The sequence below is a fragment of the Trachypithecus francoisi genome, unplaced genomic scaffold (assembly GCF_009764315.1).
Source record: "Trachypithecus francoisi isolate TF-2019V2 unplaced genomic scaffold, Tfra_2.0 Lachesis_group0, whole genome shotgun sequence".
Taxonomy (NCBI): Eukaryota; Metazoa; Chordata; class Mammalia; order Primates; family Cercopithecidae; genus Trachypithecus; species Trachypithecus francoisi.
The window spans coordinates 159,222,647-159,250,006 of record NW_022681453.1 but is presented as its reverse complement, the minus strand read 5'-3'; the positions used below and the strand labels follow the sequence as shown (position 1 = coordinate 159,250,006).

At 48.1% G+C, this 27,360-nt stretch overlaps 1 protein-coding gene across 1 annotated transcript in view; it reads left to right on the top strand.

The window, feature by feature from the left end:
- EPHB1 (EPH receptor B1) overlaps positions 1 to 27,360 on the top strand; it is a 453,710-nt gene that overhangs the window by 111,420 nt on the left and 314,930 nt on the right. Inside the window, exon 2 of the mRNA XM_033212584.1 lies at positions 18,731 to 18,795. Coding sequence (XP_033068475.1) covers positions 18,731 to 18,795 — 65 coding nt within the window. The remainder of the gene's footprint in view (positions 1 to 18,730; positions 18,796 to 27,360) is intronic.

Sequence of the window (27,360 nt, the reverse complement as noted above, 5' to 3'; positions counted from 1 at the left end):
TGTAGGGACCACCTGCTGGGAAAAGGTGCAATGGTGTGGAAGCCTAAGGAAAAGAGGAAGAGCAAAGGCAGCAGGTGGTGAGGTGGTTTTACAGGGGCCAGTCAGTGTGGCCTGTGGAGTACACCACACTTCTGGCTTCCTCTTTTCCTGTGCTGAGGTCTGGCCGAACCTGGACTGACTCTTGGCTTATGTTTCCTGTTGGTGGTGACCAGGGACCTTGCTGTGGACATTTCCTCCCAACTGCCCTCTAAGCTGTGAAGCCAGACAGAGCCTTGCCGTTTCCCCATGATTCCCAGGCAGTCCTTGGCCTGTTTTGATTGAGCATCTTGCTGTTGGCTTCCCTTCTGAAGCCCCCTTTGCCCATCTGCTAGCTTCACTCCTCTGCCACCTGGTTTTGCAGTATTGCATTTTCTCTTGATTGATCTCCTTTATCATGCCTCTGATTGGTGGTTTCCATAAGATCAGAGGAGACTCTTCTGAGAGCCCAGGGTCCATGCCCCTTCTGAGCACTCCCATGGCGATACGATCCCATTGATGTGCCAAGTCTACAGAACCCCAGCTGACAAACACACTAATTATACACGTTCCTCTGCAAATTCATTAGCGGCAAATGAGGCCTGTGTTCCCCATGTTTATTCTGTTTCCCTTTATACCCTTTTGGAAGAACTCAGATTCCCTTTTGAATTTTGTTGAAACCATTCAGCCCAAGGGGATAGCATCATACATCAGAATTAGGCCAGTTATCTTCTGTAGGTACACTTTATTTACATGACTTAGTAATATAAATTGTATTTAATTTTATTTTTGTTCAGTGAGTATCCTCTGGGTCCCAGCTGGGGATTTTCTGGTATTCTAGAGGTCACACAAACTTTGTGGAAGTTTATAGGTATGCTGATAGCTGTAAGAGTTTTTTCTTTTTATCATACAATAAAATAATGAATGAATTGATCAAACATGAAAAGACAAATTTTAAATATCACTGATCAAATTCTTCTAGCATCTTTGTCCAGGCCACTGCCCTTCACTATCTAGTGGTGGGAAAATTATATATTATGGGCCAAATCCAGCGTGTAGTTTGCTTACATGAGGTAATGGCAATGGCAGAATTGAGTAGTTGCAACAGAGACCTAATGGCTCACAAAGCCTAAAATATGAAGTTTTCCAATCGCCAGAGTAGACCATCATAACACTTATCAGAGCAGCCAGTGGGTCAGTGGTAAACCAAGGCCCACTTGGAGAATGTGCTCCTGGGTTGGACTAGAAGACTTTACCTAGACCTGTGCTACTTTGCAGCCCAGATGCTATCACCCCAGAGGTCTAGGGAATGCAAGTTGAGCCCCTATTCAACTGATGGTGGTGTGTTCAGTTTGTATATTGAGATCTCAAACAGTAGGGCCAATGCCTGTCTCTTAATAGTCTTCTAAGATAAGATAATGCCTGTGAAAATAGTTTATAGACTCTAATGGCTAGACAAGTGCACTTGTCTAGCCATTAGAGTTTATAAACTATAAAAGGTATATATCTGAATCCAACTGTTTAGAAATAATAATAATTAGCATTGACAAGTGATTAGTACGGGCCAAGTACAATGCTAGACACTTCACAAAAAGCATTTCATTTGATCTTCAGATTAACTTGGGAAACAGGTATATTGTACCCATGCTACCGATGAGAAATCTGGGTCTCAGAGAGGTTGTGTGGGTTACCCAGTGCCACACTGCCATTATCCACACAGCTTAGATTGGAACCTTTGTCTTTTGACTTCAACTCCAGTGCTCTCTTAGCTGCGCCATGCCTGGCTAGATAGGGGTCCACTAAAGGAAGTAGATGTGTGTTTTCTTCTGCTGGTAGACAAAGCTTTGCATCATTTTTCTAAAGGAAGGGCAGGTGGGCCCAAAGTGCTTGGTGAAACATAAAGAAAACACAGCTCAGTTGTCTCTGGCCATTACCAGATTTAACACTGAGATTTGAATGTTGTAGAGTGAAGTTCCATGCCATTTTGTTGAGATGTGAATTTGACCCACGGGCATTAAGGTACCAGTCAGGAGGGATGCAAGTGCTTTGCTGTTTGCCAGTTATCATCATTATATTACATACATTAGATTAACTCCCATGAAGTGGGGGGAAAGTGACTAAACCCCCCCACTGGCTGTATTACTCAATTTTAAAATTCAGTAAAGTCTTGGGCAATGCCCACAGTAGATGTCATTGATAGATTGCATTTCGGAAGTGAAGAATAATTGTCTATGCCTGTGTTTGCCCCACATGTACTCCCCTCTCCAGCCTGCTAGAATGTGGCCTCCCCTCTCCAGCCTCCGACATGCTCCTGCTCTTATATCCAGAGTCCTCCTGGTGCAGGGTTAGAGACCAGAAATTTCTAAGCTTCCTCCTTTGAGGTGCTGCACACCACAGCTGGTAGCCAGGCTAGGGTCTCACTTCCATCTTCTCTCACTGATGCGGTCACTGATGGGCTTGTGCTTCATGTCCAGCCCTTGCCTGGGAATAGTTCCTGCCCTTAGAAAGCCCACGCTGCAGTGCAGTAAGCTGTGTATCTCATCTTCCTTTTTGCAAACCCTCTTCTCTCAGACCCCAAACACATGGTGTGGGGCCTTCTGAGTATGCATCTAGAGGCTTCAATGTGTCAGCATGGAGGTGCTAACATTCCCAACAAATGCGAGGATTGGGGCCATGCCAAGCCTCTGTGACTCTGCAGCTCTGTGAGTTCTGAGTGATAGAGGGGCTGGCCCTCTCCATAGGCTGTCTTGGGCCCAGAGCCCAGGGCCCAGGACTCCAGCCATGCTTCCAGAGGCCCTGTGCCCCCGTAGTATCCTACCCTGGCAGGCTGCAGGAAAGGGGATTTGTTCCCTGTGCCTGCCACTCTTTGCTGTGTGGAGGGCAATGGGGCTTTTGTGAGTTCCCAAGTGAACCCACTGGCCCATTGTCTGGCCCAACTCTCCACAGAGCTCCACCAGCATGGTGAGGGCAGGGGCAGGACTGGGAAAGACCTGATACATTCCTGGCCAGAGCTGAAAACACTATTCATCCCAGAAGCACCCTGTTAAGCAGCAACAACAGCACAAAGAGGGAGGAGAGAGGAGAGAGTTGGAAACAAGGAGGGAGAAGGCGTGAGGAGGGAGAAGGAAAGAGAGGTGAGGAGGGGGAGGAGGAGGAAGGTGAGGGCAATGAGGAAGGGCACCTACAGCATGGAATAAGAGTTTCTTGTCAGAGTCCTTCAGGTCCTGCACGTGGATTCTGCAGAGCCACATTTCTCCTGGAGAGCTGGTAGGATGTTTAGTGGAATTCATACGGGAACAGATAGAGAGATGAAGTGAGCCTGATGGTGCTGTGGGGCTCCTCAGATAGTTGTTGTGGTCCTGGAATCCATCAACAGAGGTAGGATGTGCCCACCACTAAGGTGACAGCCCCCTTTTTCCCCGGTCTGATCAGACCCGGTGGAGCATATGGAACTCAGCAGTGGATGATGGCCCATCAGAGAACAGTACACATAAGGTGGTGGGGGCTGGAAGAAAAGCTGATGGACCCAAGAGTGTGGTTGCTAGGAAACAGAATGCCCAGGAGGTCCTGGCCTCTCATAATTTGAAGGGCTGCCATGGAGAAGGGGGCACAGTTGATTCTGTAGGGGGCCTTTGAGGAATACAACAAGGGCCAAGGAAAGGGAATCCCAAGGAGACAGCCTTCTGAAAGTTGGAACCAGCTAACGAGAAAATGTCTACCTGGGAAGGTAGTAAGTGCCTCATCTTTGGAAGTGAGCAAGTGGAGACTGCATGACCACCTGGGGAGGGTGCTATGGCCAAGGCTCAAGCTTGGAGTGGAGGAGTGCACCATGCTTCCGGAGCTTTTCAAACCTTGAGAGCTTCTGAAATGAGAGCCAGGCCCAGACTTAGGGCCCAACTCCCATTGCATTTGGATAGCAGGCAATGCTGTGAATGAGCAGATGAAATCTGGACCCCATCATGTCCAAACTGAAAGACACAGAACAAACCTCCAGATCCTGAAGCTACTGACCCTTTTCTTTTCTCAGTTCAGAAGGAAGAGAACAGCTGGTGTCATTTTTCCTGAAGTCTGCTCTTTTGGCCTCAGGAAAAGGATGGGGAGTCTTGAGGCCACAGCCCCTCAAGAAAACATTCGCCCCCATCTCCACAGGGAGAATTCAAAGCCGAGTAGACAAATGACTCTCTCCTTGAGCTTCCAGCATTACAAGAGGAAGAGATGACTTCCAAATTGCCCAAATGCCCAGTGTTAGGAGACCAGGATCAGCACTTAAATTTCCACTCAAGTACAAGCCTCAGACTTCAGTCCAAAAGGGCCTAGAGTGACCAGCCAACCCTGGGAAGACTGAGCAGAGAGAGGTCCAGCCCGACACAGTGTGGTTAGCTGCCTCCTAGTCTATTCCCTCTGACAAGCTAATATGTAAGGCCTTTATTCTTCAATCTCAGTTTAGCTGCTAAGGGAATGATTCCATAAAATGTCTGCAGTGTAGCTAAGAGTGTCATCCTTAGGCCTGGGACATCTGGGTTGTGATGTGGAAGTTATCTAGTCCCCAAGGTTGCAGGTAGCTTTGTGAGTGTGACAGCTCTGGCCCTGGGAGGTTTGAGGCCCAGGAGTTGCACCTGCCCTCCTTTGTGGCTACAGTGGGTAGACCAAATGCTCACAGCAGAGTAGGAGGGCAGGAGGACTTTAAGGCCTTCATGCCTGTGTGCCCCCCACTGTGGAAAACCAGGACACCTCTAAGACCAGCATAGGAGCTCTACCTGGACCTTCAAATTCCTCCAAAGACATTTATGCACAGAGACATTCACTACAAGAGCTCTGGGAGGCTTGTAAGGAGGACATTTATGGCATTGTGAATATTTGGGATCTCAGGACATGCTGGATGCCAGGAGCCAGTCAATGCTATTGATTGGGAAACACAAATAGAAGTCTTCCCAGAGTACTCTCCAGATATCTTGGTGATAACAGAGGACTAAGGAGCATGAGTGACAGGCAGGGCTGAACATGCATTCCCTAACAAGAAGGGGTGGAACGGCAAAAGGTTCATTCCTGCAAGTGGGAGCATCTGTGGAGTCAGAGGGGTAGCACTGGAGGGGCCTTGGGCATCTTCCCATTGACCCCTGGCAACTGCACAGCTAGAGGAGGTCAGAACTATGATCTCACAGCCAAGAGTGTACCATACTCTCATTAGGCTTCTCTCATGGGTCGGCTCTTGGTGGTCCATTGATTCCAGCACCACCCTCCCCTTGACCTGCTAGGCAGTTGACAGTGGTCATGTGGTACAACAGGACAGGGTGAGAACTGGAACAGAAAAGCTGTTGCAAGCACTTCACAATCAATCCCGTGGAACATGGAGAGATGGATAAAAACTGGAGTGATTGAGACCTGCACTGAATGGTGAGACTGTGCAGAGTTCAGGGATGGGACAGAGTCAGTGGCTTAAGTTATTTGGTGGGGGCGCACCTGGAGGAAAAGGGACCAGGCCTCCACCTTGCATCCTGCAGCCTTTGAACTCCTGGGCCTGAATCATGCAGCAGGAAAGGCTCATTGGCCATCAGTAGATGCAGTGGACAGGGCATATCTGAGTACAGGGTACTCTGCAAGGTGTGGCAGCCCATGAGTGAGAGTGAAGATCCTGGCACTGTTCTCTCAGAGCCTGCAGGGAAATGGAGCAGGAACCACAGAAAAGGCAGCACAGAATGCAAGTCATTAAGAGTTGGGCTAGGGCTGTTTGTGCAAGGTGGGCTATATCTTCCGGGGAGGAGGAGGGCCAAGGCTGGGCAGTTAGGCAAACTTCCCAGAGGGGCCGAGAGGGATGATGGTGTGGTTTTAGAGGGCGGTAGGGATTTGGTGGGGTGGAGTCAGAGTATGATGTGGGCAGCTTCTGTCTGAAGGAAGACTGCTGGGTAGGAGTCTGGGGACTGCAGTAGGCCAGCCTGGCTCTCTGAAGAAGGGTGGCTGAGGTCTTGAGCTGGAGAGATGGCAGTGAAATAGGCCATGAAGACTGTATGTGAGAGGAGTGGTACCCATGGGGCAGCAGCTGCTGAATGACAACACTGAGAATGGTGAATACTTGGAAGAGGATGGCAGCAGCCGGTGTCAGCTGCCCGGTGGGGGTAGCTGCATGGTGATGCAGCCTTTGGAGTCTCAGCAGCACCATTCTGGTCTGGGATGTGTCCAGGAGAACTTGAGAGACTTCTGGGCCAGCCCCCACTCTTTCCTTCCCTGACTGGTTGCCCCTCACTGGCACATCCCCAAGCCTCCCACAGCCATCCCACCCAGGGCTCCTGGCTCTCCAGAGCTGCTGCCAGTGCATGCAGGGGCCCTAAGGGCACAGCTCAGTGCCTGTGCCATCTGAGAATTACTGTGCCACAGATCAATCAGGACTGAGGGCCCAGGAGGGCCTGGCAGGGAGAGGCAGACGGCAGCGTATTCCTTCTGATTAACGAGCCTGGGCCACCATCCATCGCCGGCCTTCATCAGGGCTGCAGAGAGTCATTTTGCATGGGCGTGCAGGCTCTCCTCCCCACTCTTCTCCAGGGTGATTGATGCCCCCTGGGTGCCTGCATCCCCATGAAGTGAGAGGCCTTCTCTCATCGCGCCCACAAAGAGCAGGAGGCAGCAGGTTTATTATGCACGGTTCTTACCCGTGTGCCATTGGCGCAAACTCATTGGTCTGTCAGAATGGCTGGGGCAAACAGATTTAATCTCCCTTAGAATTCATGGTGCTGGAAGACTAGAAAATGCCAGGCTCCTAAATTTTAATAGGTCTTTGACTCTCACTACAAAAATGCAAATAGGTGTAGCACTGAGTAGCAGTGGGCCTCTGGCCAGGCCTGCACCATCAGCATGCTGGGACATTGATTTAAAGGCTGTTTCTGGACCCCGGCATGCCTGTGTGGCTCTCTGTCCTCTCCTGGCCTCTGCCTCTCTCTCTTTGCTGCTGGACTGGGAGAAGGATGTGCTCTGTGTCAGGAAGGAATCTGAGTCAAGAGAAGGTGAGGCTTGGAAAGAAGCCTGCCTACAGGTCTGATTAAATGCCTCCTGAGGCCTGATGGCCTGGGAGTGGGTGGGGCTGCCCAGCACCATGCCTGGGCCAGAGGGCAGCCTCTGAGGCCTGCCCTATATGTGCCCACTGACATGGTCTGGCCAGTTTGGCTCCTGCCTACAGATGTTTGATGCTGGAGAGGTCTTGGGGTCCCTAGCCATGGTGGTAAGACCCAGTTTTCTTCTTGGTTCTCTGGCTGTGGCATATGTTCAGACATAGGAAAGGGCACATGTGGGCATGAAAGGGTGTCTGGCCATCTTTTAGGATTTAGGGGAATCTGACATTTCCTGATATCAGAATGGAAAAAGGAGCTGAGTTAGGAGGAAAATAAGGCAAAAGGACTGTGGCTATTTGGGGCTTTGGTATCCCAAATGAAAGGCTTTTTGGTCTTCCATTTTCCTTGTTCCCATGTTTGTCTCACTGGCTCAGGACTTCGCCTTTGTTGGAGAGCAGCGCCAGTCCTTGCATCCACAGTTGCCCCTGTCCATCAGTGAATCATGTGGAGATGCCTGCTGTGCTAAGGGTGGGGAGGCCAAAGCGAGGGAGGCTCAGGAACACCCTCAGTGGTGGGGAGCACACAGAGGTAATGGAGGCTGCAGGGGCATGGGAGGGGTGAGAGGGGAGCTCAGAGTCCTGGGCGCCAGCCTTTCATGAGAACAGTCTCCTGAGAGCAGGCCCAGCGCTGAGCTTTCATCTAACATCAGGCAAGAATACCATCAAAATCATTCTACTGTAAACCTGCCAGGTCCCACACATCAGGGAGATAAGCAGCATGTTTTCTGGGAGGTTGCTGCTGCCCCTGTTCTGAAGCACCATCCCTGACTTTGGGAAAACTCAAAGGGATAATAGAGCTGCTTTCTCACCTCCTTCCCAAGTGCTGTGGATGTGAGGAAAGACTATGGTCTTAAGTTTTAGATTGCTTCCCGAGAGGAAACACTCTGTGGCAGGGAACCCTAACCCGCAAGCCACCAACCAGTACCAGGGCTGGAGAGCCCACTTCCATCTAGGGGTCGAGGACAGGGTGCGAGGAGGGCAATGCTGGGAGCACTGTGTTTGGAATGTGGCCCTCTTCATCCAGAGCAGAGTCAGTGACTAAAGCCCCTTCAATGCCAGTCTCCTGTGCTCTGCATGTGCGCCAGGCATGGAGAGAAAGGCTCTTCAAAAATGCCCAGTGCAGTTCCATGTCTCAGTGTATATTGGTGATGGTCAATGGTGGTGTAGCTATTTGGGCTCCTTGGTGACCTACATTACATTAGACCCAGTTGGGGCCACACAGGGTGGCCTCTAGCTAGAGAGAAGGCCATCCCAGATGCCCCCATGCAGGGTGTATGTGGGAAGGTGGAGGCTGCACCGAGTGCCCACATCTGTGGTTGTGCAGGAGTTGGCTGTGGAGGATATGGCTGAATGGCTAAGATGGGTTTCTCAGTGAACTGGAGCTGAAGGATGGGTTTGGAGCCAGGCTTCCAGGGCCCAAAGGAACCAAGGTCCACCCTTCAGAGTGAACAGTAGGATTGGAGACTCAGTGGCCAGCCCAGTTTCAAAGGATGTAGCTAAGAGACTTGGGTTTGTGAGAGGTTCTCCCCATATCAGGACCAAACATGGAAACATAACAATGACTGCTCTTTGCAGATCAACTACCACTTGTCAGAGGCTGCAATAGGTGCTTGGTAAATAATATTTTACTGACTTCCCACAAATGCCTTGTGAAGTGGACATTATTATCCTCATTTAGTGGATGGCTGAACATGAGCCTTAGATGTCTGAGTAATTTGCTCAAGGTTGCACAACCAGACAGCAATAAAGCTGAAACTCACACCCAAGTCTGTCAGATCCAAGTCCAGTGTGGTCAGGACTTGGCCACACTGGCATGTAGCTGCCTCCTTGTGTGGGGCACTATAGGACTCTGTGGGGAGGGTGGTTGGAGACTTTGGGGCTACCTTCCATGGGCTACTAATTTAAGCCCTGAGCATCATCAGGGGTCTGGCAGAAACAGATGGCACAGTAGAAAGAGGTGATTGAGGGGAGATTAATGAAGGTCTATTTACAAAGGTTGCACAGAGTTAAAGACAGGCAACAAGAATGACAAAGCACTCAGGGACTAGCAGCAGCAGGGGGCTTTTACCACGCTTAGGTTTGAAGGACGTGGGGAGGGAGCCATCTTCCCAGAACTAGGCAAGAGCTGCAGCTACAGGAGGGGCCACCAGCCTCTCCCTGTCAGCAGGCAGGAGCATCTTACTTCCCATGTCCTATAGTTCCTGCTGGTGAAGGGGCCCAGTGGATGCTTCTCTCTGCCCAGAGCAGGGAAGAGAAGGGTAGAGAGCGGGCCTTGAGGAGCAAATAGAAGCCATCACTCACTGCTAGAATGGATATCTTTAGAGGAAGCGCCTGGCCTTCCTTGTGTCTGTGTCCTTCAAGCTCCCAGCACAGCCCCTAGTATTTGTTGGAGGAAATCCAACAGCCCTATTTCCCAGTGTCCTAACCCTCTTGTAATGGGTTGAATTGTGTCCCTCACAAAAAAGTTATGTTGGAGTCCTGACCCTGAGGACCTCACAATGCAGCCTTATTTGGAAACAGGGTTATTGCAGATGTAAATAGTTAAGACGAAGTCATACTACAGTATGATGGACCCCTCATCCAATATGACTGGCGTCCTTATAAAATAGTCATGCCATGTAAAGGCAGAGACAGGGAGAGCAGCATGCGATGAGGTAGGCAAATTGGAGTTGGCAGCTACAAGCCAAGGAACACCAGAGATCCCAGGCAAACCACCAGAAGCAAGAAGTGGCCAGGAAAGATCCTCCCCGACAATGAGGTTGTGGTGCTGTTACAGCAGTCCTAAGAAACTAATACAGCTTCTGAAGTAAGTTCCATATTTTATTAGTGAAAATCACTCACATAGTACAAGCATACACACTACTAAGCCACTGTAAGACCATGCCAGACCTGGGGATTCCAGAGGCAGAAAGTCCATCGTAGATCCAGAGGTCCCCTCTAGTTTCTTGTCACATTTCTTAGATACCACCCTAAGAACTAACAGCCAGAGGAAACCCTCTGAACCAGAGAGGAGAGCAACCATCAAAAGCCATGTACCAAGTGCCAAGCTGGGCTGGGCAGGTAGGGCAGCCCTTCTGAAGCCGATTCCCAGTCTTACACAGCTCTGTACATTGAGCAGACCTTCCCATGTCCCCATGCTCTGGTCTGCTTCTCTGGAAGTCTACCTTGGAAGAGTCCTGGAGGGAGAGAAATGGCTCTGAGCCTTCCCACTTGTTTGTGGGCTATGCCACGTGTGAACCAGTACCTAATCTAGGGCCTGTCCCAACTCCTTCAGGCACACTTCTATGCTGTGACCCATCTAAACTGCAGCTTCTTTCTAGTTACCATAACTAATTGCACCTTGGAATATAAAAGAAACAGAAGGAGGAGGACATAGTGGGTAGGACTGTGCTGATCTGTACATCCTTTAAAATAGCAAATTTCACAGTTTGTTTTATAATTTAAATGCCTTTTCAGACTCATTCAGTCAGTCAGTCATTCAGTAGATGGGTTGAGTTGGCACCTTCAGTTTCCTCAGGCTTGTTTCTTATCTTTCTCACTGGCCTTTGCCACACATCAACCAGTGGAGACTTATACAATCAGTGCTTCCATTTGCCTAGCATTTTACACTGGCAAGGACAATAAATAAATGTTAGTCAAATGAGTGTTCTTAAGAAAACACAGAACGTCTTTATGGGCATGGCTCTGTTGACTCAGGGCAGGAAGCAAGAGGGAAAGCCTCTTCCTGTGTTGTACATTAGGATTTTGACACTCAGCCTGACTTGATTTGCTCATCAGTTGTAGAGCTGGGGTTTGAACCCAGATCTTCAGGGTTTATTGAACATTTATATTGTATGAGGGCATCTGACCAAGCTCTGTGGGACAGAAGTCACAGCTCTGCTCTCTGAACATACTTCAAATATACTCAGATATATAAAGTGATAATGAAAACTAACCATTCAAACAGTACGAGTTCTGTAGAGGAAGGAAGACCTCCATGGGTAGGGCTAGGTCGGGTCTTTCAGGTGTGTAGGGGGAGTAGGAAGACAGTCCAGGCAGGAGTGACACCATGAGCAGAAATGGGGCAATGGAAGAAGGGCTTCCTTGAGGGAACTGAAGATCAATTTCGAAGAGGTGGGTTTAGATCAGAAAGCTCTTAAAGGCCAGGCATTTGTGGCATATCTTGGCGTTAGTGGAGAGACTTTGAAAATCATAAAGTAGAGGAATGAGATGTGATGAAAGAGTCATTTTCTGAAAATTGGTTAAATTTTTATTTCTGAATTTGTGTCGTGTAAAGCAGCACAGTAATAATTAGGAAGCTCATCTGTAAACCAGCATCCCCCACCCAGCAGCTGTTCCGTCTCCCTACCTACTTTTTTTAGGTAGTTGCTATTTCACTCGGTTGAAACACTGTGTTCTGCGTTGCCTCTGTTGGCTAACACAGTTCTGCTTCCTGCTTTCTGTTTCACTGCTCACATTCTGCTCACTGCTACATTGTCTTCATAACACTCCAGGCGTGTGAATGTGCTATCCTGCACATCTTCCTTCCCCTATGGATGGGCTGGTTCCAGCTTTTCTCATAGTCTAGATAATGATGCAATGATCAGCTTCATGATATAGGGCGTTTTGTTTTCTTCTGAAATTATTTTCTTTGGACAAATTCTTGGGAGTGAAATTATTAGGTGGTCAGAGGGCTGGAGACTCTATAAGCCTTTCTTTAGTGTGGCCATATTACTTTTTAAAAAGTTGAACTATTTACATTGTCAGACAATGAAGTCACCAGCTGCATGAAGAGCAACTCAGATGAGGCCTCCTGAATGAGGCACCGTTACGAGGTGGATGCTGTGGTCCTCATGTGCAGGAATGAAGCCCTGGGGTCAGATAGGGTGCTGAGAATGAAAAGGAATACACAGCTGAAAAAGATGCTGTAAAGGAAGAAAGAACCATTGGAATATGGTGAATGATTGGGTAAAAGACTGAAGTAGAGGAAGGAATCAAAATTAAATGCTGCTGAAGTTTCACAGCTAGGCTCCAGGAAGTTTGGAAGGGTTTGATGTGAAGAAGACGAGAATTACTGGAGGGAGAAGATTTAGATGGGGTAGACACATGGGAGATGAGTTGTGGAAAGTTTACTTGGAACACGTTGTCTTTGAACTTCTGTGGCTGTGCTGGGCCCAGGCAGTGGTCTTGATAGAACACAGACTGGTGCCCTTGACAGTTTACAGTCAACCAAGCCGATCTCAAAATCCAAAGCCAGCAGGCAACGTGAGGCCAGTTCAGACGGATAGGGATGAGATTACAGGGAGACCAGCCTGTACAGGCAGCAGGAGGTCCGGACATGGTGTGAAGTTGGGGTTTAAACACCTTTAGTGCTGGGCCCCTGTTGGAGGGGCTGAGGGTCAAGGGCAGCAGACACCCTGATGAGCCATATGGGCATCATACAGGAGTTCCATGCCAATAGGGCTGGCCTGCCCAACCAGAAGACCATGTGCAGGCCAGGTCCAGAGGGCAACCCAGAGACCCCTAGGGAAGGCAGAGGACCTGGCCACGCACACTATCAGCATCTAATGCAGTCTGGATTTGGGACTGGGGGTTATTATTTAGTATGTCCCACTCTTGCCAGTATGGACTGTCTTAGGTCAGGGGCATGTGTGTGTGTGTGTGTGTGTGTGTGTGTGTGTATGTATGCATGCACCTGTGTGTGTGCTCATACACAAATATATGAAGGGGATGGGGGTGGTCTCTGTTCTTTCAACAGCCAGGGGCTGGGAAAAAGAAAGAGGAAGTTCCGGCTGCCGGCTAGGCTCCACACACTTGTCATTTTATTCCGTGCTCACATTGTTTCTATGAGTGCATCTCCTACCATTCACTGAGGCTGCCATTGCAGATCTATTTGCATGGTTATTGGAATAATTTCTGTTTTCTGTGTGGCTGCAAGCTCCCTGAGGGCTGGGATGTCTGTCTATTCCCTGTTCATCTCTGCTTGCACAGCAGTCCCTTCGCCCCATCTCCATGGGAGTTACTAAAAATTCTTTGTTGAATGCATACCTGAACCCTTTTTCACCACCTTACAGCTCTCTTGCAAGGATCCTCTGTGGAGGTAGATGGAAGGAGTTGGGGCTGCCGTGTGTCCTTTGTGCAGTGGGATCAACTCTCAACTGCTTGCATTTACGTAATAGCAGCTTTGTTTTTAAGCTTTTCCATGGTGTGGCTTTCAGGCTTAAAGAGTTCTGTGGGCTGTGGAGAATAACACAGGGAAATGACTGCATGGTGGCATTAGCCCTGTCCTGCTTGAAAGGTCTGTGGACTTGCCTTATCAAATACACATAAGGCACTGCTCAGAAAAGGCCTGGAAGCTGCTATTCCATCTGTCAGTATATGTTGTATTTTGTTATGATGGAAGGACACTGTAAATATTTCAACTGAATATCTGATTAATGTCTCTCCAAAAAGCATGGCAGAGCTGTAAAAAGAGGGTTTATTTATTTCCTTTTCAACATGATGGGTGTCTAATTTTTCCCAAATGTCAGTATATCCAAAGGTGCCAATCCAGACAGAAACAGAAACTGCCTGCAGGGCCAGGCAGTAGCTGCCTCTTCTTCCTCACAGGAGGCTCAGACCTGGCCCCACCATCTGGACCCCCAGCCGGTGGCCCCACTGGTCGGTGGGAATGTCCTGAGGATTTCCATACTGAAGCTTCTGCAGGGAAGTGTTCCCTGGGAATATGGAATCTCTGTCGGGTTTTTTGTTTGTGTGTTTGTTTGTTTGTTTTTTGTTTGTTCTTCCAACAAACAAAAACACATTTTTTGAGATGGGCTCTTGCTATGTTGCTAAGGTTGGTCTCAAACTCTAGGTTCAAGAGATGTCCCACCTCAGTCTCCCCTGAATAGCTGGGATTACAGGTGTACAACACAGTACCTGGCTCTATGCCAGGTTTCTTATGCATCCCATCCTTCCCAGGTTCCTGCAAGTCAAGCCAACCCTTGCCAGAGATCCCTTCTATCTCCCTTCTTAGCCTCCTTTCTCCTTTTGCTCACTATTTTTCTCACTCTCCCATCTGCTTGGGATGACTCCTACTTCATTTCCTTCAACCGGTCCTTGCCCCTCCCACTGTTGCTTTTAGGAGTCACTCTCCCATCTCTGTCCCAAGAAGCAGGGGGAGACACTCCATTCTTTCCTCCTCACCATTGCCCACCCCTTTCCAGGAAACCTCAGGGATTTCCCGTTGCCTACACACAGGGCGAGACTCCCTGATGCTCGCTGTTGGGATAGGCACACCTGTTCCCCACATACAGAAGAATATTTCTGGTTCTTTTTTCCAGTGTTTTTCTCATAGGCTCAGCCAGAATAGAGTGCCAGTTATGACTTTGCTTCTTGTCCTTTCCTCAACTAAACCATTAATTTCTCTAGGGCACACAGCAATTTATATGCATTGTTATAGCCCCAACATGTGTTATTCCCTTGGTCTTTACAACAATGCAAAGAAGAAAGCAGATGAAATATCATTAGATGTGTAACATAATTAGATTCTTAAAGATACTTTATGTATATCATATAGGATATACCATCTCAGATTCTTGTAGCTAAAGAGACTGAAGCTTGGAGTGATTAAGTTATAGTAATAGCAATACTGCATGCTTCAGTGTTTTATTTCACTCAGCCTCACGTTCTCCCCCCATAATCCTGGCTACTAGTTAGCATTAGACCCATCCTGAAGATGAGGGGTGCAGACGGAGAGAGAAATGGAGAGAGACACAGGGAGGGCGGAGGGACAGGGGAGGTTGTATGACACGAGCAAAGTCATATCTCTTCTAGGTAGTGAAGATGGGACTTGCAATCTGGTCTGCCCACACCAGCATTCTCTCTACACTGCGTGTGCCCTTCCCGGTGATCTGCCCTTGGGCACTGAGTATGTGCTCCCAGAGGGTGGTGGGCATGGGTCCCTGAGTCGTGTCCTCTGCAGGAATCCCCAGATCTGACAGCACCACATGCACTTCCAGCTGGGTTGGTCCCCATGCCACTGTTTGAGAACAGAAGTGATGGTAAATATTTAATTGTGCTTCCACCATAACTTTCTGCCAGAACTCTCAATATGCTTTATAAATGCAAATGAGCGTGCTCTTCCTCTCCAGGGAGATGTAAACCTGCTCAAATCACTTTTATTCAGCCCCCACCAGAGTGTAGTGCCATCATCAGGAGCTCTCTGTGCCAGAAAAGAAACTGCCCTTAATCATATGGAGTGGATGGTTTATGGTTTTGTGGTCTTCTGTCTCCACAATGGGCAGATGTAAAGAAATGGATTTCTCTTGCTGCAAATTCTGTCCCACAGAGTGTGTGGAAAACGTTATTTAGAAGCAGATTTAATTACAGCCCTAGAGCAGGTGATCATGACTAATATGAAGTCCTGGGCTGTATTTATGGGGTTAACAAAACAAATGAGTCCTTGGACAACAAGGAAGTAAAGTTGATTCTTTTATTTGCTTCTGGACTGTTTTCCTCGCCACCATCCTCTGCCGGCTCCCTGCTCCTCCAACATGATCTTGCTATTGGGTTGGGGGATGCATTATTCTGGGAGCTTTTGTGGCTTCTTGGCTTTATGAGTGAGGATTCCACTCCTGCCCAACCCCAGAGCTTCTTCAGAGCCCTTCAAAAGCCCAAGTTGGCCTTGTGGTCCATGTGCTGAGATTTCAGGCTGTTGGTGTCAGGGTGGGAAACTGTGTGACTTGGCAGAAAGCACTGCACCTTTCTGTACCCCTATTCCCAGCTCTGCCACAGGGACTCAGTTGCCCCTGTTTCAGGCCCTCCTGGCAGAGACATTTTAATAATCATGGAGATGAGTTTCTACAGAGCCTCATGGAGTGTCTTCTGAGAAGTGTATTATGTAAATTTGGTGTGTCATGATTATCATTATTAGTGCTGTGAAGTGGAGATGGGAGGAGGGAGGGAGAGCTGCTCCAAGCAGAGACCAGCCTCCCCAGCTGTCAGAAGAACTGGAGACAAAAACAAACTTAAGAAACCTGCTCCAATGCTTATGTTCCTTCAAATATGCATGGGGCACGACTCAATCCGAACACAAACTCACATGGGTAGGAAAATGCAGCTCTCTTTATTTCATTTTATGCCTGTTCATTTCCAGTTTGAGCCCCTGTTTCGCTGGGGTAGCAGAAGTGCTATCTGGGTTACAAGTAGGCCCATCGTGTTAAGCTTTGGAGGAAGGCGCTCCCTGGCTTTGTTGGCTCCTGTCCACATAGGCACCTGCTGAGATATCCTGTACCCCACCTGAACCCTGCTTATATCCCATGCAGGTCACCACTGGATGCTCCCAGGTCCCCCTCATTAGACCCACTCAGGCCCTTCGGCCCCCCTGCTGTCCCTGAGTGCCATGTTAGTCTGGCGGGGCCATTGGCCACTCCCTCACCTCCCTAGGATGCTGAATATCCAAGTCCGTGTGCTGGACAGGCTCTCAGCATTTCTCTTGTGGAGTGGGTAGCTCTTTGGGATTGAGTGAGCAATGAGAGCATAGGAAGACCCTTTCTTCCACACAGCTCCCCATTTATCACTTCTGTTTTAATTCCCTTAGTCCTGCCCCTTGGGGTGGGTTTCTCTGCAAACCTTTGACAGGGTTCTTCTATTTCATAATGGGCCCAAGATTTTGTGACTCTGCATTGACATCTCCTCTCTGATGTGGTAAGCAAGGAGTGGCTGTTCTCATGGTGATGGGAAGGGGAGGCAGTGGGAAGGACAAGAGGAGAAAAAAACTCCAAACGATGCATCATTTATGTTGTGCCCTTCCCTGTTTGTTGAGTAGCTATGCAGCTGGGAGGTGCTGTGTCTGTTCCCTTGATACAGATCCTGGGAACGCAGGTGGTTAGGACACCATCACCTGCCCATATAGCACCATTGTGTTAATTTCTAAAAGTGTCCCTCTGCAACAGTTGGATATCCACATCAAGAAAAAAGTGCATTGATCCTATACCTTCCACCTTATGCAAAAATTAACTTGAATCATAGACCTAGGTAGGAGAAAAAAATATTTGCAACCTTGGGTTAGGCAAGGATTTTTCAGACACAGCACTAAACTGTAAAAGAAAACAAAATGATAAATTGTACTTCATCAAAATTAAAAACTTCTGATTTTTGAAAGACACCGTTACGAAAATGAAAACATAAGCCACAGACTGGGAGAAAATATTTGCAAAGCATGTATCTGAAAAAGGAGTTGTATTCAGAATATATAAAGACCTCTCAAACTCAATAATAAGAAAATCCATTTAAAAAGGAGAAAAAGATTTGAATAGATACTTCAAAGAAGATTTATGGATGACAAATAAGTATGTGACAAGATGTTTAATACCATTCGCCAGCAAGGAAATGAACATTAGGACCATAATGATATAGCACTACACACTGATTAAAATGGCTAAAGTTAAAAACAAATGACCATGCCAAGTGTCAATGAAAATATGGAGGAACTGGAACACCCATAGACTCTCACAATAATAACCCCAAACTGGAAACAACAGGTGAATGAATAAACAAACAGTGGCACATCACACAAGAGAGTATTACTCAACGATAAAAAGAAATTAGCTATTGGTATATACAACAATGTGAATAAGTCTTAAAATAATTATGCTTAGTGAGAGAAGCCAGATTTGTAAAAAATGGCATATACTATATGGTTCCTTATATGAAATGTGAGAAAATGCCATTTAATCTACAGTGACAGAAAGCAGATGAGTCATTGCCTGGGACAGGGACATGGTGGGTTAGGAGTAGGAAGAAGGAAAGGATTACAAAGGGACTAAAGAAACTTTTGGGTATGATGAATATGTTTATTAATTTGTAGTGATGGTTTCACTGGTGTACATATATATCAAAATGTGTCAAATGATACATTTTAAATATGTGCAGTTTATCCCTTATGGCTCCTAGGAGCTCACAGCAGCATCCAGCTGTCTGTCTTTCCTTTCCTGTGGCCAGAGGAAGGAAGGTAACCAGCTGGCTGCTGTGGCCACCCTTGCCACTTCATCACCTGCATGGTAGGCTGCTGGGATGTGAGATGTGTGTTTGTGTTCTATGTGAAACCTTTGCCAAAGCTATGTGAGCCGTTTGGAGTTGATGGGAAATATAGATGCCTGATGGGGAGGCAGAGGAGAATGTGTGGAGAGGAAGGAGGGTAGACAGATGAGGCCAGAGAAGCCTCACAATGGGGAGGAAGAAGGCAGAAAGAGGTGGCCTAGAAAGGCCCAAGGAAGGAATTAAATTTGGCTACTTGGTCAACACGGCCCTGGTAGAATCTCTGGGAAGAAGCTGGGTCTTGGGGGTAAAGTGGTGGGTGCACAGATGACTTCATCTGACACAGTAGCCTTGGGGTCACTGGGGAGAGAGCACTGGACTTAGCGTCAGACCTGTGGTCTGTATCCAACTTTGCCATAAGCTGCATAATCTTAGCAGGCTTCTTTTGCTATCTGAGCCTTGAGCTTCACAGAGGGGCCTGGGCTTGAAAGTGCACAGAGCTCCTTGTACCACTGTCATTTCCTATCACAAACAACTTCATGATCTTGAGGGCCACTGCATAGCAATCCTTCTGACTCATCTTTTTTTTGTTTATTCTTTTTTCTTTTTAATCTACAGAAACGTTAATGGACACCAGAACGGCTACTGCAGAGCTGGGCTGGACGGCCAATCCTGCATCAGGGGTGAGTATCACACCATTCGTCTTTCAGTCCTGTTGTGAGTTCCTGGACCCATACGATATCTAGGAGAGTAGAGACTACCCAGAGCAGTACCTGCGGGGAATGGAATACAGGTGTGAATGGCTGTGTCCACTGCCCATCCATGTAAAGACAGCACTGGGGGTCTCAGACCTGAGCTGCTGCCTTGTGTGGTGATGTAGACCATCTCTTGACACAGTCATTTCTGAAAGCTGATACCTGGACAACTGGGGCCATGGCTGTGTGGGGATGGGGGCAGGGTGGTGACACTGAGGCAGATCAGAGATCTGTGATTCCCAAAGGGCTGCAGCAAAGGCAAAGACATGAGGGAGGAGGTAGAGTTCAGAATGGCCAAGGCTCTCATTCACCTAGACCTTGCCTTGGAGAGACAGTCATGATTTATTTGTCTAGTGTTCATGTACCTGGTCAACTACAAAGATAGATTATCTTTGAGGAGCTCATGGCCTCCTGTAGGAACCAGTGTGTGGCAGTGGAGATCAACAGGCAGGTGTGGGCACAGAGTTGGGAATGAGAAGCCATGAGGTTAGACAAGAAGCCTTTATAGACAAGGTGCAAGCAAGCTGGGTTTTAGAGCATGAGTAGGAGATTGACAGATGTTGTACCGAGAGCCTGGAAAGATGTTCTAAGTAGGAGGAATGCTGGTTGAAAGGGATGATGAGATTATGAAAACACCTAAGAGGGAAGAGTCTGTGTGTATGGAACAGAGCATGGTGTGAATGCTACTGAGATGGGACTGGAGGGTAAGTTGGAACCTGGAATGGTGATGATGGACTGTGACTGCCATGCTGAGCAGGGAACTTGGATTTTATCCCATAGGTAATGACGAGATCCTGAGCAGGAGAAGGAAATGGTCACATTTGTTGACAGAATTGTAGAGAACAGTTAAGAGAAAAGCATTTAAGAGGCTCTTTTCAGCAGTCTTGGATGTGACAAAAGAATCAAGTTAAAATAGGATACCCAGAGCCTAGTTTGAGAAAAGTTAAGGAGGACAAATTGGCAATAGATGGACTATGGCAGGAAGGAGAGAAAGAGAGGGGAGGTGGAGATGATGTTCATGTCCCTGGCTTGGGCATTTGGCTAATTTCAGAGCTTAATCATGAAAGGAGAAGGCAAGAGGAGGTGGGAGTGAGCTCTTCATCCCAGCCAGTGGGTGATGTCTGGCTGGGACAGGGTGGTCCTAGGCCTCCTCATCTGTCCCAGACCTTCTCTCTGCATCCCGTCCCTGTAATCTCTATACCCCATGAAGGATCTCCAGCATAGCACTTCATCACCATGCCCTGGTTCTGCTGCAGGGATGGTTCTAATTGGGACATTCGGGTCCCAGGGCGGGCAGTTATCTCACCTGTGCATTCTCCACTGGGTTCTCACTGTTACCCTATCCCAGCATTTGAAGAACTGCATTGCTCGAGGCATAAGCATCATGCCTTGGAACAGGGAAGCAAGGTCCAGAATGAGCTGGCATTCCCTAAAGCAGGGAGCGGGCACAGGGGCAGAGCCTGACCATACTGAACAAGTCCAAATCATGCCAGAAACACTGTGGGCAGCCAGGAAAACCTTCCCACTTTTACTTGGGACTTTATGTAAAGCTGATGAGGCAGCAGTTCTTCCATATCACCTGGATATTAGGAACTTGCCGTCTTTTACAAATTATGTTATTGTTTGAAGGCTTGTGTGTTTTTACAAGGCCCTGACATGATTTATGGTTAATTTTTCCCTTGGTTTTTGTACACAACACCTGTTTTCTTTATACTTCTGATATCCTTTCCCAAGGAAGATTCTCCTTGAGGGAAACATTCAAAGTCAAGGCATGCTCTTTAGAGACAGCAGCTGCCTGGGCTCTCCCTTTTTGCCCTCCCCACTTGCTACCAGCATGCTCAGCTGCCTTTCCCCAGCACTCATTGTGAGGCAACACACAGCCAGATCGTTCTTCTCCTGGTGCCCCAAGTAGCTTCTGAGTTTGTCTAGTTTACAGCGACCGGGGGAGGGTCAACATGGCCTTTGGTCTGGGTGGAAAAGGAGGACTCAAGGACTATGCTTCCATCCCAGGCCTGCTTGTCTGTTTCCTCTGTGCTCTTCTGGGACAGTAACCTCCAATTCTGTGAACACACCAGTGACTCCCAAGTTAGTATATCTGGCTCAGACTCTAACTGATGTCTAACTGCCACTTCTTTCACTGGATGCTCATGGGCATATCAGTCTCAACGTGGCCCAAGCAGATCTCACCCCCTTTTCCTTTCCCCACCCACACATGTGCATTCTCTATCCAAATCTTAGCACATTTATAAAGGCCAGAAACCAGAAGTGATTCTTGACTTCTCCTTTTATCATCTTCAGATCTCTGCTCGTGTCCATCCTCAGGGACATGCTCTCTGCATCCCAGTCACGTTAGAGTCCCCATCACAGGTCTTCTCAGTGCCAGGGAGCTTTACCAATAGCACAATACACAGTCCCAAAGTTTACATCTCTCCGTGTTAGAATTTGATTCACTTCTAGCCCCCCTTCAGCCATATTATAACCTCCAGGGTGGCCAGGACTCTGTGCATTTGTTCATTGTTGGCAACTTACACCTAGTTCACTACCTGACTCAATGTTTCACTGTTGAAAGTTTCTGACTTGAGCAAGTGGGTGGATGATGGTGCCATCCTTGTCAGAGGACACAGGAGGAGGACACAGGAGGAGGAGTATGCTTGGGTGGGAAGAGGATGAGTCAATCTGGGACCTGTCAAGCTTGAAGCATCTCTGAGGCACCCACGGGAAGGTGTGCCATCAGCATTTGACTTTGGGACAATGGAATCAGAAGGCGGCCCCATGTCAGTGAGATGGGAGCCTGGGGCGTGGCTGCAGTCTCCCAGGGGAGTGCCACAGGGGAAAGAGGTGAGAGCTTTGGATGGATAACCTGCACTGAAGTGCCAAATAGAACCTGACATGGAGACTGGGAAAGAGTGGGCTGGGAGCAGGAGAAAACCAAGAGGAGGTCCAGTTTTAGAAGCCAAGAGAAGAGTGTGTCAGGGAGGAGGGCACAAAAGTGGCAAATGCCTCTGGGTGTTAAACATTTCCACTGGGTTTAGCTGCCAGAATCCCTGAGGTGGTTTCAGAGGGGCCCAGGGCAGGAAGCCAGAAAGCAGAGAGGTGAAGAGTCAGTAGGAGGTGGGGCAGTAGAGACAGCAATTGGTAAGGGGAGGGAGGACAGAGCTTGGTAGATGGAGGGAACAAGGGGCTGTGGGCTCATTTGCCTTTCCCAGGGAAACAGCTCTTTTCCTGTTGAAATAGCAAGACAGAGATAAAGGCGCCTACGGAGAGCTGAGAGTGCTCAGTTTTGACATGACAGAGCCATGAAATAGAAAATTCCTCTCAGCTTCATATCTTCTCTCTGGGTTGGAAGTGAGGTTTAGAGGGTGAGGCATGTGGAGTCCGGGTAGCAGGTGTTGAGAGGGCACAAAAGGAACTGCTACCGAGAGCGGCAGAGAGGCTGGTTTCGGAGGAGTATGGCTAGGAGTAAGAGCTGGATTGTGGCTGACAACTGTGCACGCATGAGGATCCTGATCTACAGGCCTCCTTCAGCTGCCTGACTGCCTGGAAGAGGTGTGGCAGTGGGATCATTCAGAGTTCTGGTTGCACAGGAAAAAATGGCGGGACTGAAGGTGCCAGGGGCTGAGGACGCTGGCACCTTATTTTGTGACATCTACCCCACAGGAAGGAGAGTGAGGCCAGGAGGGACTGGTGTGACCAGCCCAGGGGCCCCAGATGTAGGTCTCAATGAGGCTAAAGAACAGATGTGATGGCATGACAACAGGAAGACCTGGCACCTTGACATCAGATTTAAGACACACAGAGCTCTTCCGGGTGATGAAGAGGCTCTGAGTGGATCACAGTGTGAGCTGCTGGAGCAGAGGAGGATGAACTTCATGGCACTGAGGAGCTCAGGTGTTTGAGAAGCCAGGAGGCTTGGGAGAGCAGGGGTTCACCTTTTTCTGAGACCTAGTGTGGAGAAGATTGGGGAGGGAGATGGACTGTCAGTCCAAACAGGAGAGAAAGTCCTCAGATTGTTTCTCTGCAGTCAGGACACCATGCGTGGATGCTTAAGGCGGAGATGGTGGGTGGCATTGTTCTGGAGGCCTCAAAGGAACTGGGTTTGCCTCATCCAGAGGAGGCACACAATGCTGCCAGGGGCCCAGCTGGCATTGCAATGGGCCCATCCACAGAGCATAGCCTGTGTGGCAGGCTTCCCAGACCCAGAGAGAGGCCAAGGGACTCTTCCTTTTATGGGGCTTAGTGTGTGCCTTTGCTGCTGTACTTGAGAACTACCAGATATAGGAAGGGGTTGGACCACTCACCTACACAAAGCCCACAGATCATTCCCAGTTTTATTGTTGGAAAGCAATATTACAAATTTCTGTCAAAACCAGAAAGTGTTCCCAGATTAAAAATGCTGCTTTATAATCTATTGCAGCACCCTGCCTTTCACTGAAGGCCTTTAGGTTTAATCTAAATCGGGGCTATCTGGTGAACAGAGGAAAAAGGTAACAAACACATTTACAAAGTAACAAATGCCAGGGAGAGGCTGAGCTCCCACTAACAGGCTATCCCAGAGACCGTCACCACAACCCCTGGTGACCCTTTTTGGGCTGGTTTCTAACCCTGCCCTGAAAGATTCCCTAACCTTTACATTTCTGGACCTCTAGGCAGTGGGGAGTTGAGAGAGGTCCCGTGGATAAACAGTCAGCGCCGTGCCCAGCCATGGGTAGTGCTCTGTAAACTGTAGTCTTTCTGGTTGCACCTCCAGTTCCGCTGCAGTTCCTAGATGCTCCCTGGCCTCCCTACTCTGTTCCTTCTCCCCAACACTCTATCTCTCAGGTGTCAGCTTTGTTCTCAGCCCCTCTGGGACACTCCTGGATGCTCCTCCCACCATGGCTGGGGTGGGTGCCCCATATTTTTAAGCCTAGGGGGCTTGGTAGCAACCTCTAACACACTGTCCTTCACTCTGTAAGTTAAATATCTGTTGATGTGTCAGTCTTTTGCACGGATCAGAGAATGAGTCAGCTCCCTCTCTGTGTCCCTGGTGCCCAGCACCAGCCTGGCATAGGACAGGATCAGATTAATGTTTTGTTGACTGACTGAATAAATGAATAACGATCATTCTTGATACTTGTCTGCATCTCCAACCCAGGCCCCTGAACTTAGGAGACACTCAGTTTAGGTGTACTGTAACCCAAATACACTGTAACATGTTTGTTGTAGGCCTCTGAACACCCAATTGGTGGTCAATATCTTTTTAAAGAGCATAATTAGTGATGCACATGGAGCCACTTCTCCTAAGATAAGCATGATAAAGGGGACCAGGACAGGCAGAAGAAAGTCCCCTTTCAGACCCCGGCTGTGATGGATTAGAAAGGCAAACCTAGTCCCTCTGATCAAGAGGCTTATTTAACTTGCTTGTTGGAAATCTCAGTCCAGAGTTCTTTTACTTTTGAAGTGGTTGGCCAGGGCTCACTGGCCATTTGTACTTGGGCCACCGTTGGCCTCTGTGTGTGTAAGTTTCTGTGTTGGTGAGATGTGTGGCTTACGTGTAAACATCTACCTGAGTTCTTAACTTTCAAAAAAGTGCCGTGAGGGCTTCCAGTCTCCACCTCCTTCTGTGCTGTCCTGTGGAACCACCTTCAGGGCCCATGGCGTGCTCTGTTGACTACTGTAACACTGGCAGATCTTCACCATAGGAAGGGGGATGTGATAGAGGAAAAACAGGAAGGAAGTCCAAAGCCAAGCCTTGTGAACCTTCAGGATGAGTGAGCTGGGCTCATGTGCACGCCGTGTGTGTGTGTGTGCATATGTATATCTGTAGAAATGTAAGTATGTGTGTGTACATGTATGTATGTGTGTATATATGTGTGTATAGGTATACATGTGTCTATGTGTCTGCATATATGTATATATGTGTGTCTATATATGTTTGTATATATTATATATGTGCTATGTGTCTGCATGTATACATATACATGTGTATATAGTGTGTATATATGTGTATCTGTATATATGTGTATGAATATATATGAATGTATATATGTATGTGTATATATGTGTGTGTGTGTGTGTGTGTGTGTGTATGTATGAAGTTAAATTAGCTGATCTCACCCTGTGCTTTTGTAAGCAGTTCTAGAGTTCTGGAAACACTTTCAATAATGGGAGGATTATTAGACTGAATGGAGAGCTTCAGAGCAGGCCACTGTGAAGGGAACAACACGTATTTGAATGTCCGAACAACACGTATTTGGTAATTAACTCCTGATATGAAATGCATGCCCAGGAGTACCGGCGTGCAGGCCGAATGCACAGCTGCTGCTTGGTTGTTTATGTGTGCGCTGTCTAGGCCACTTGGTAGTCCCTGGCTGTCTCCTCAGTCCCTGTCAGATCCTCCACCAGCTGCCCACCTCAAGTGACTCAGGAAAGCACACTCTGAAGAGAAACCCACTCTAATAACACCTCATCCATTCCAAGGCCAAGCAAAATCAATTACAATTTATCTGGTCTGATGGGTAAGACCTTTATGGAGAAGCAGTTAAGGCCTCAGGTCCTGGCATCAAATAAACTGGCTATTTTTCTGGATCTGCACTGCCTGCCTGTGTGATCTTGGGCCTGTTATTTAGACTCCTTCGGTCTCAGGTTTCACTTCTGCTCAGTGGGGTAAGGATGATAACTCTGTCATATATGAAACAATATCAGTAAAAAGTTTTCCTTGGTAAACACTTAGGAAATGTTAGCACATCACTAACCCTCTGGAGGGCTGAATTTTCTCTTTCCTTCCTTTAATGATTCAATCATGCTTATTAAGACAGAAAAGCCCGAGCTAGATTAGAAAAATCCAAGAGAAATTTAGCTCTGGGCAAAATGGTTTTGTGAATGGAAGTTCACAACGTTTGAATTTCAGGACATGCCAGAGGCAGGAGGGCAGAAGAAGATAGTGGAGCTGGCCACGATTTCTAGTCAGGCACCACTGAATGGGGACCTGGGAGCTTTGGACCTGAGTGCTGATTACTGGAAGCTATTCTCATTCCATGCTTTAGTATCTATCAGGGCTTTTTGATGGCCAATGACAGAAAAGTAAAACCCTGTCTTGAAGGATAGCTTGGCTCATGAAACTGAATGGTCCAGGGGCTGGTGTGGCTTCAAGTTTGGGTGGTCATCAATCGATCCCTCCTCCCCACCCTCTTGTTTTATCTCTTTTCTCTCTGTCTTCCCATCCTTTTTTCTCCTCTCTCTACTCCCACAGTGTAAGTCCCATACTGGAGTTCTTCTTGGTCATAAGATGTCTGCCTGCAGTAGCTCTAGCCCTTATAGCCTCTTTCATCTGTATGCCCTGGAGAAGAGCAGACATCCCCTCCTGGGTCCCCCAGCCAAAAGCACTGGAATTAGCTCTGAGTGGGCCTGGCTGGCTTGGCTTGAATCCCTCTCATGCTCACTCTGGACCATCCCCTGGGGAGGAAATTAACACTGAGGTCCCGTGTCCATTCCTGTGTTGTGGAGAGCCTACTGGAAGGCCAGGGAGAAAGGCAGGAGAGAGTAATGAGGGAATCAGGATATAGGTAACAGAAAGATGACTAGATGCTAGGTAGGAAAAAAAAATCTATCACTGTATGACAGACCCTAAGTGCCTTATAGCCAGGCACACATTAATCCTCACAATAGCCCCATTTTACAGATAAGGAAACTAAAGCTCAGAGCAGCTTGTAAATTGCCTAAGGTCTCATGGTGAAAAAGTGCCAATGCTGACCTTTACCTTCCTGGAGGCTGGCTCTCCTGCCAACAATTATGCTCCACTGTCTTTCCCAATGAAATGCTACCCACCGTGGTATCTTCAGAGGCTGAGTTCCAGAAGGAACTCCCAGACTGAGCCTCCTTAAATTTAGGCTCAGTCTGCAAAAGGTTTTTTTTTTTTTTTTCTCATAGTAAGAGACATGGGTGGTATTCTTTCTCTGAGCTGTTCCCTAGGAATTAGTACCACTTTCTCAACTGAGAGGCCCAGCCTCCCCTGCTGTTGGGCCTCTGACCTCCCTGTTCCCTCCCTCGATCCCTCCCCTCCTATTCCCTCTTCAGGTAAACCACTGAGATAAGTCAGAGCTCCCCACCCTAGGCCTCCCACCCACTCTTTATCTTTTTCTCTCTCTACCAAAAGGCCTGTAATTAGGAAACATTAGCAGGCTCAAAACAGCTTTCATACCTGAAACATCCTCCATAATTGCACTCAGCAGAGCTCTTCCCTGGCTATTAATGTCACTTCTATGAAGCAATGAGGAACAAAACACCCGAGGCACTTAAAACATTTTTTATATAATATGCATCTTTTAGGAATGGAAGTTTAAAATCACCTGCCTGACAGAGACAGTGATAGACAAAGGCTTGAGGGGCTCGGGTGAGAGCCAGGAAGCAGGTCCTCCTCCAGGAGATGGAAGGCGGCGGCCACGAGATTCAGATGCTGCTCTGGCAAGAGACTCCAGGGCCGTGCATGGGTGGACCTACCTCAGTGGATCCCCAGGG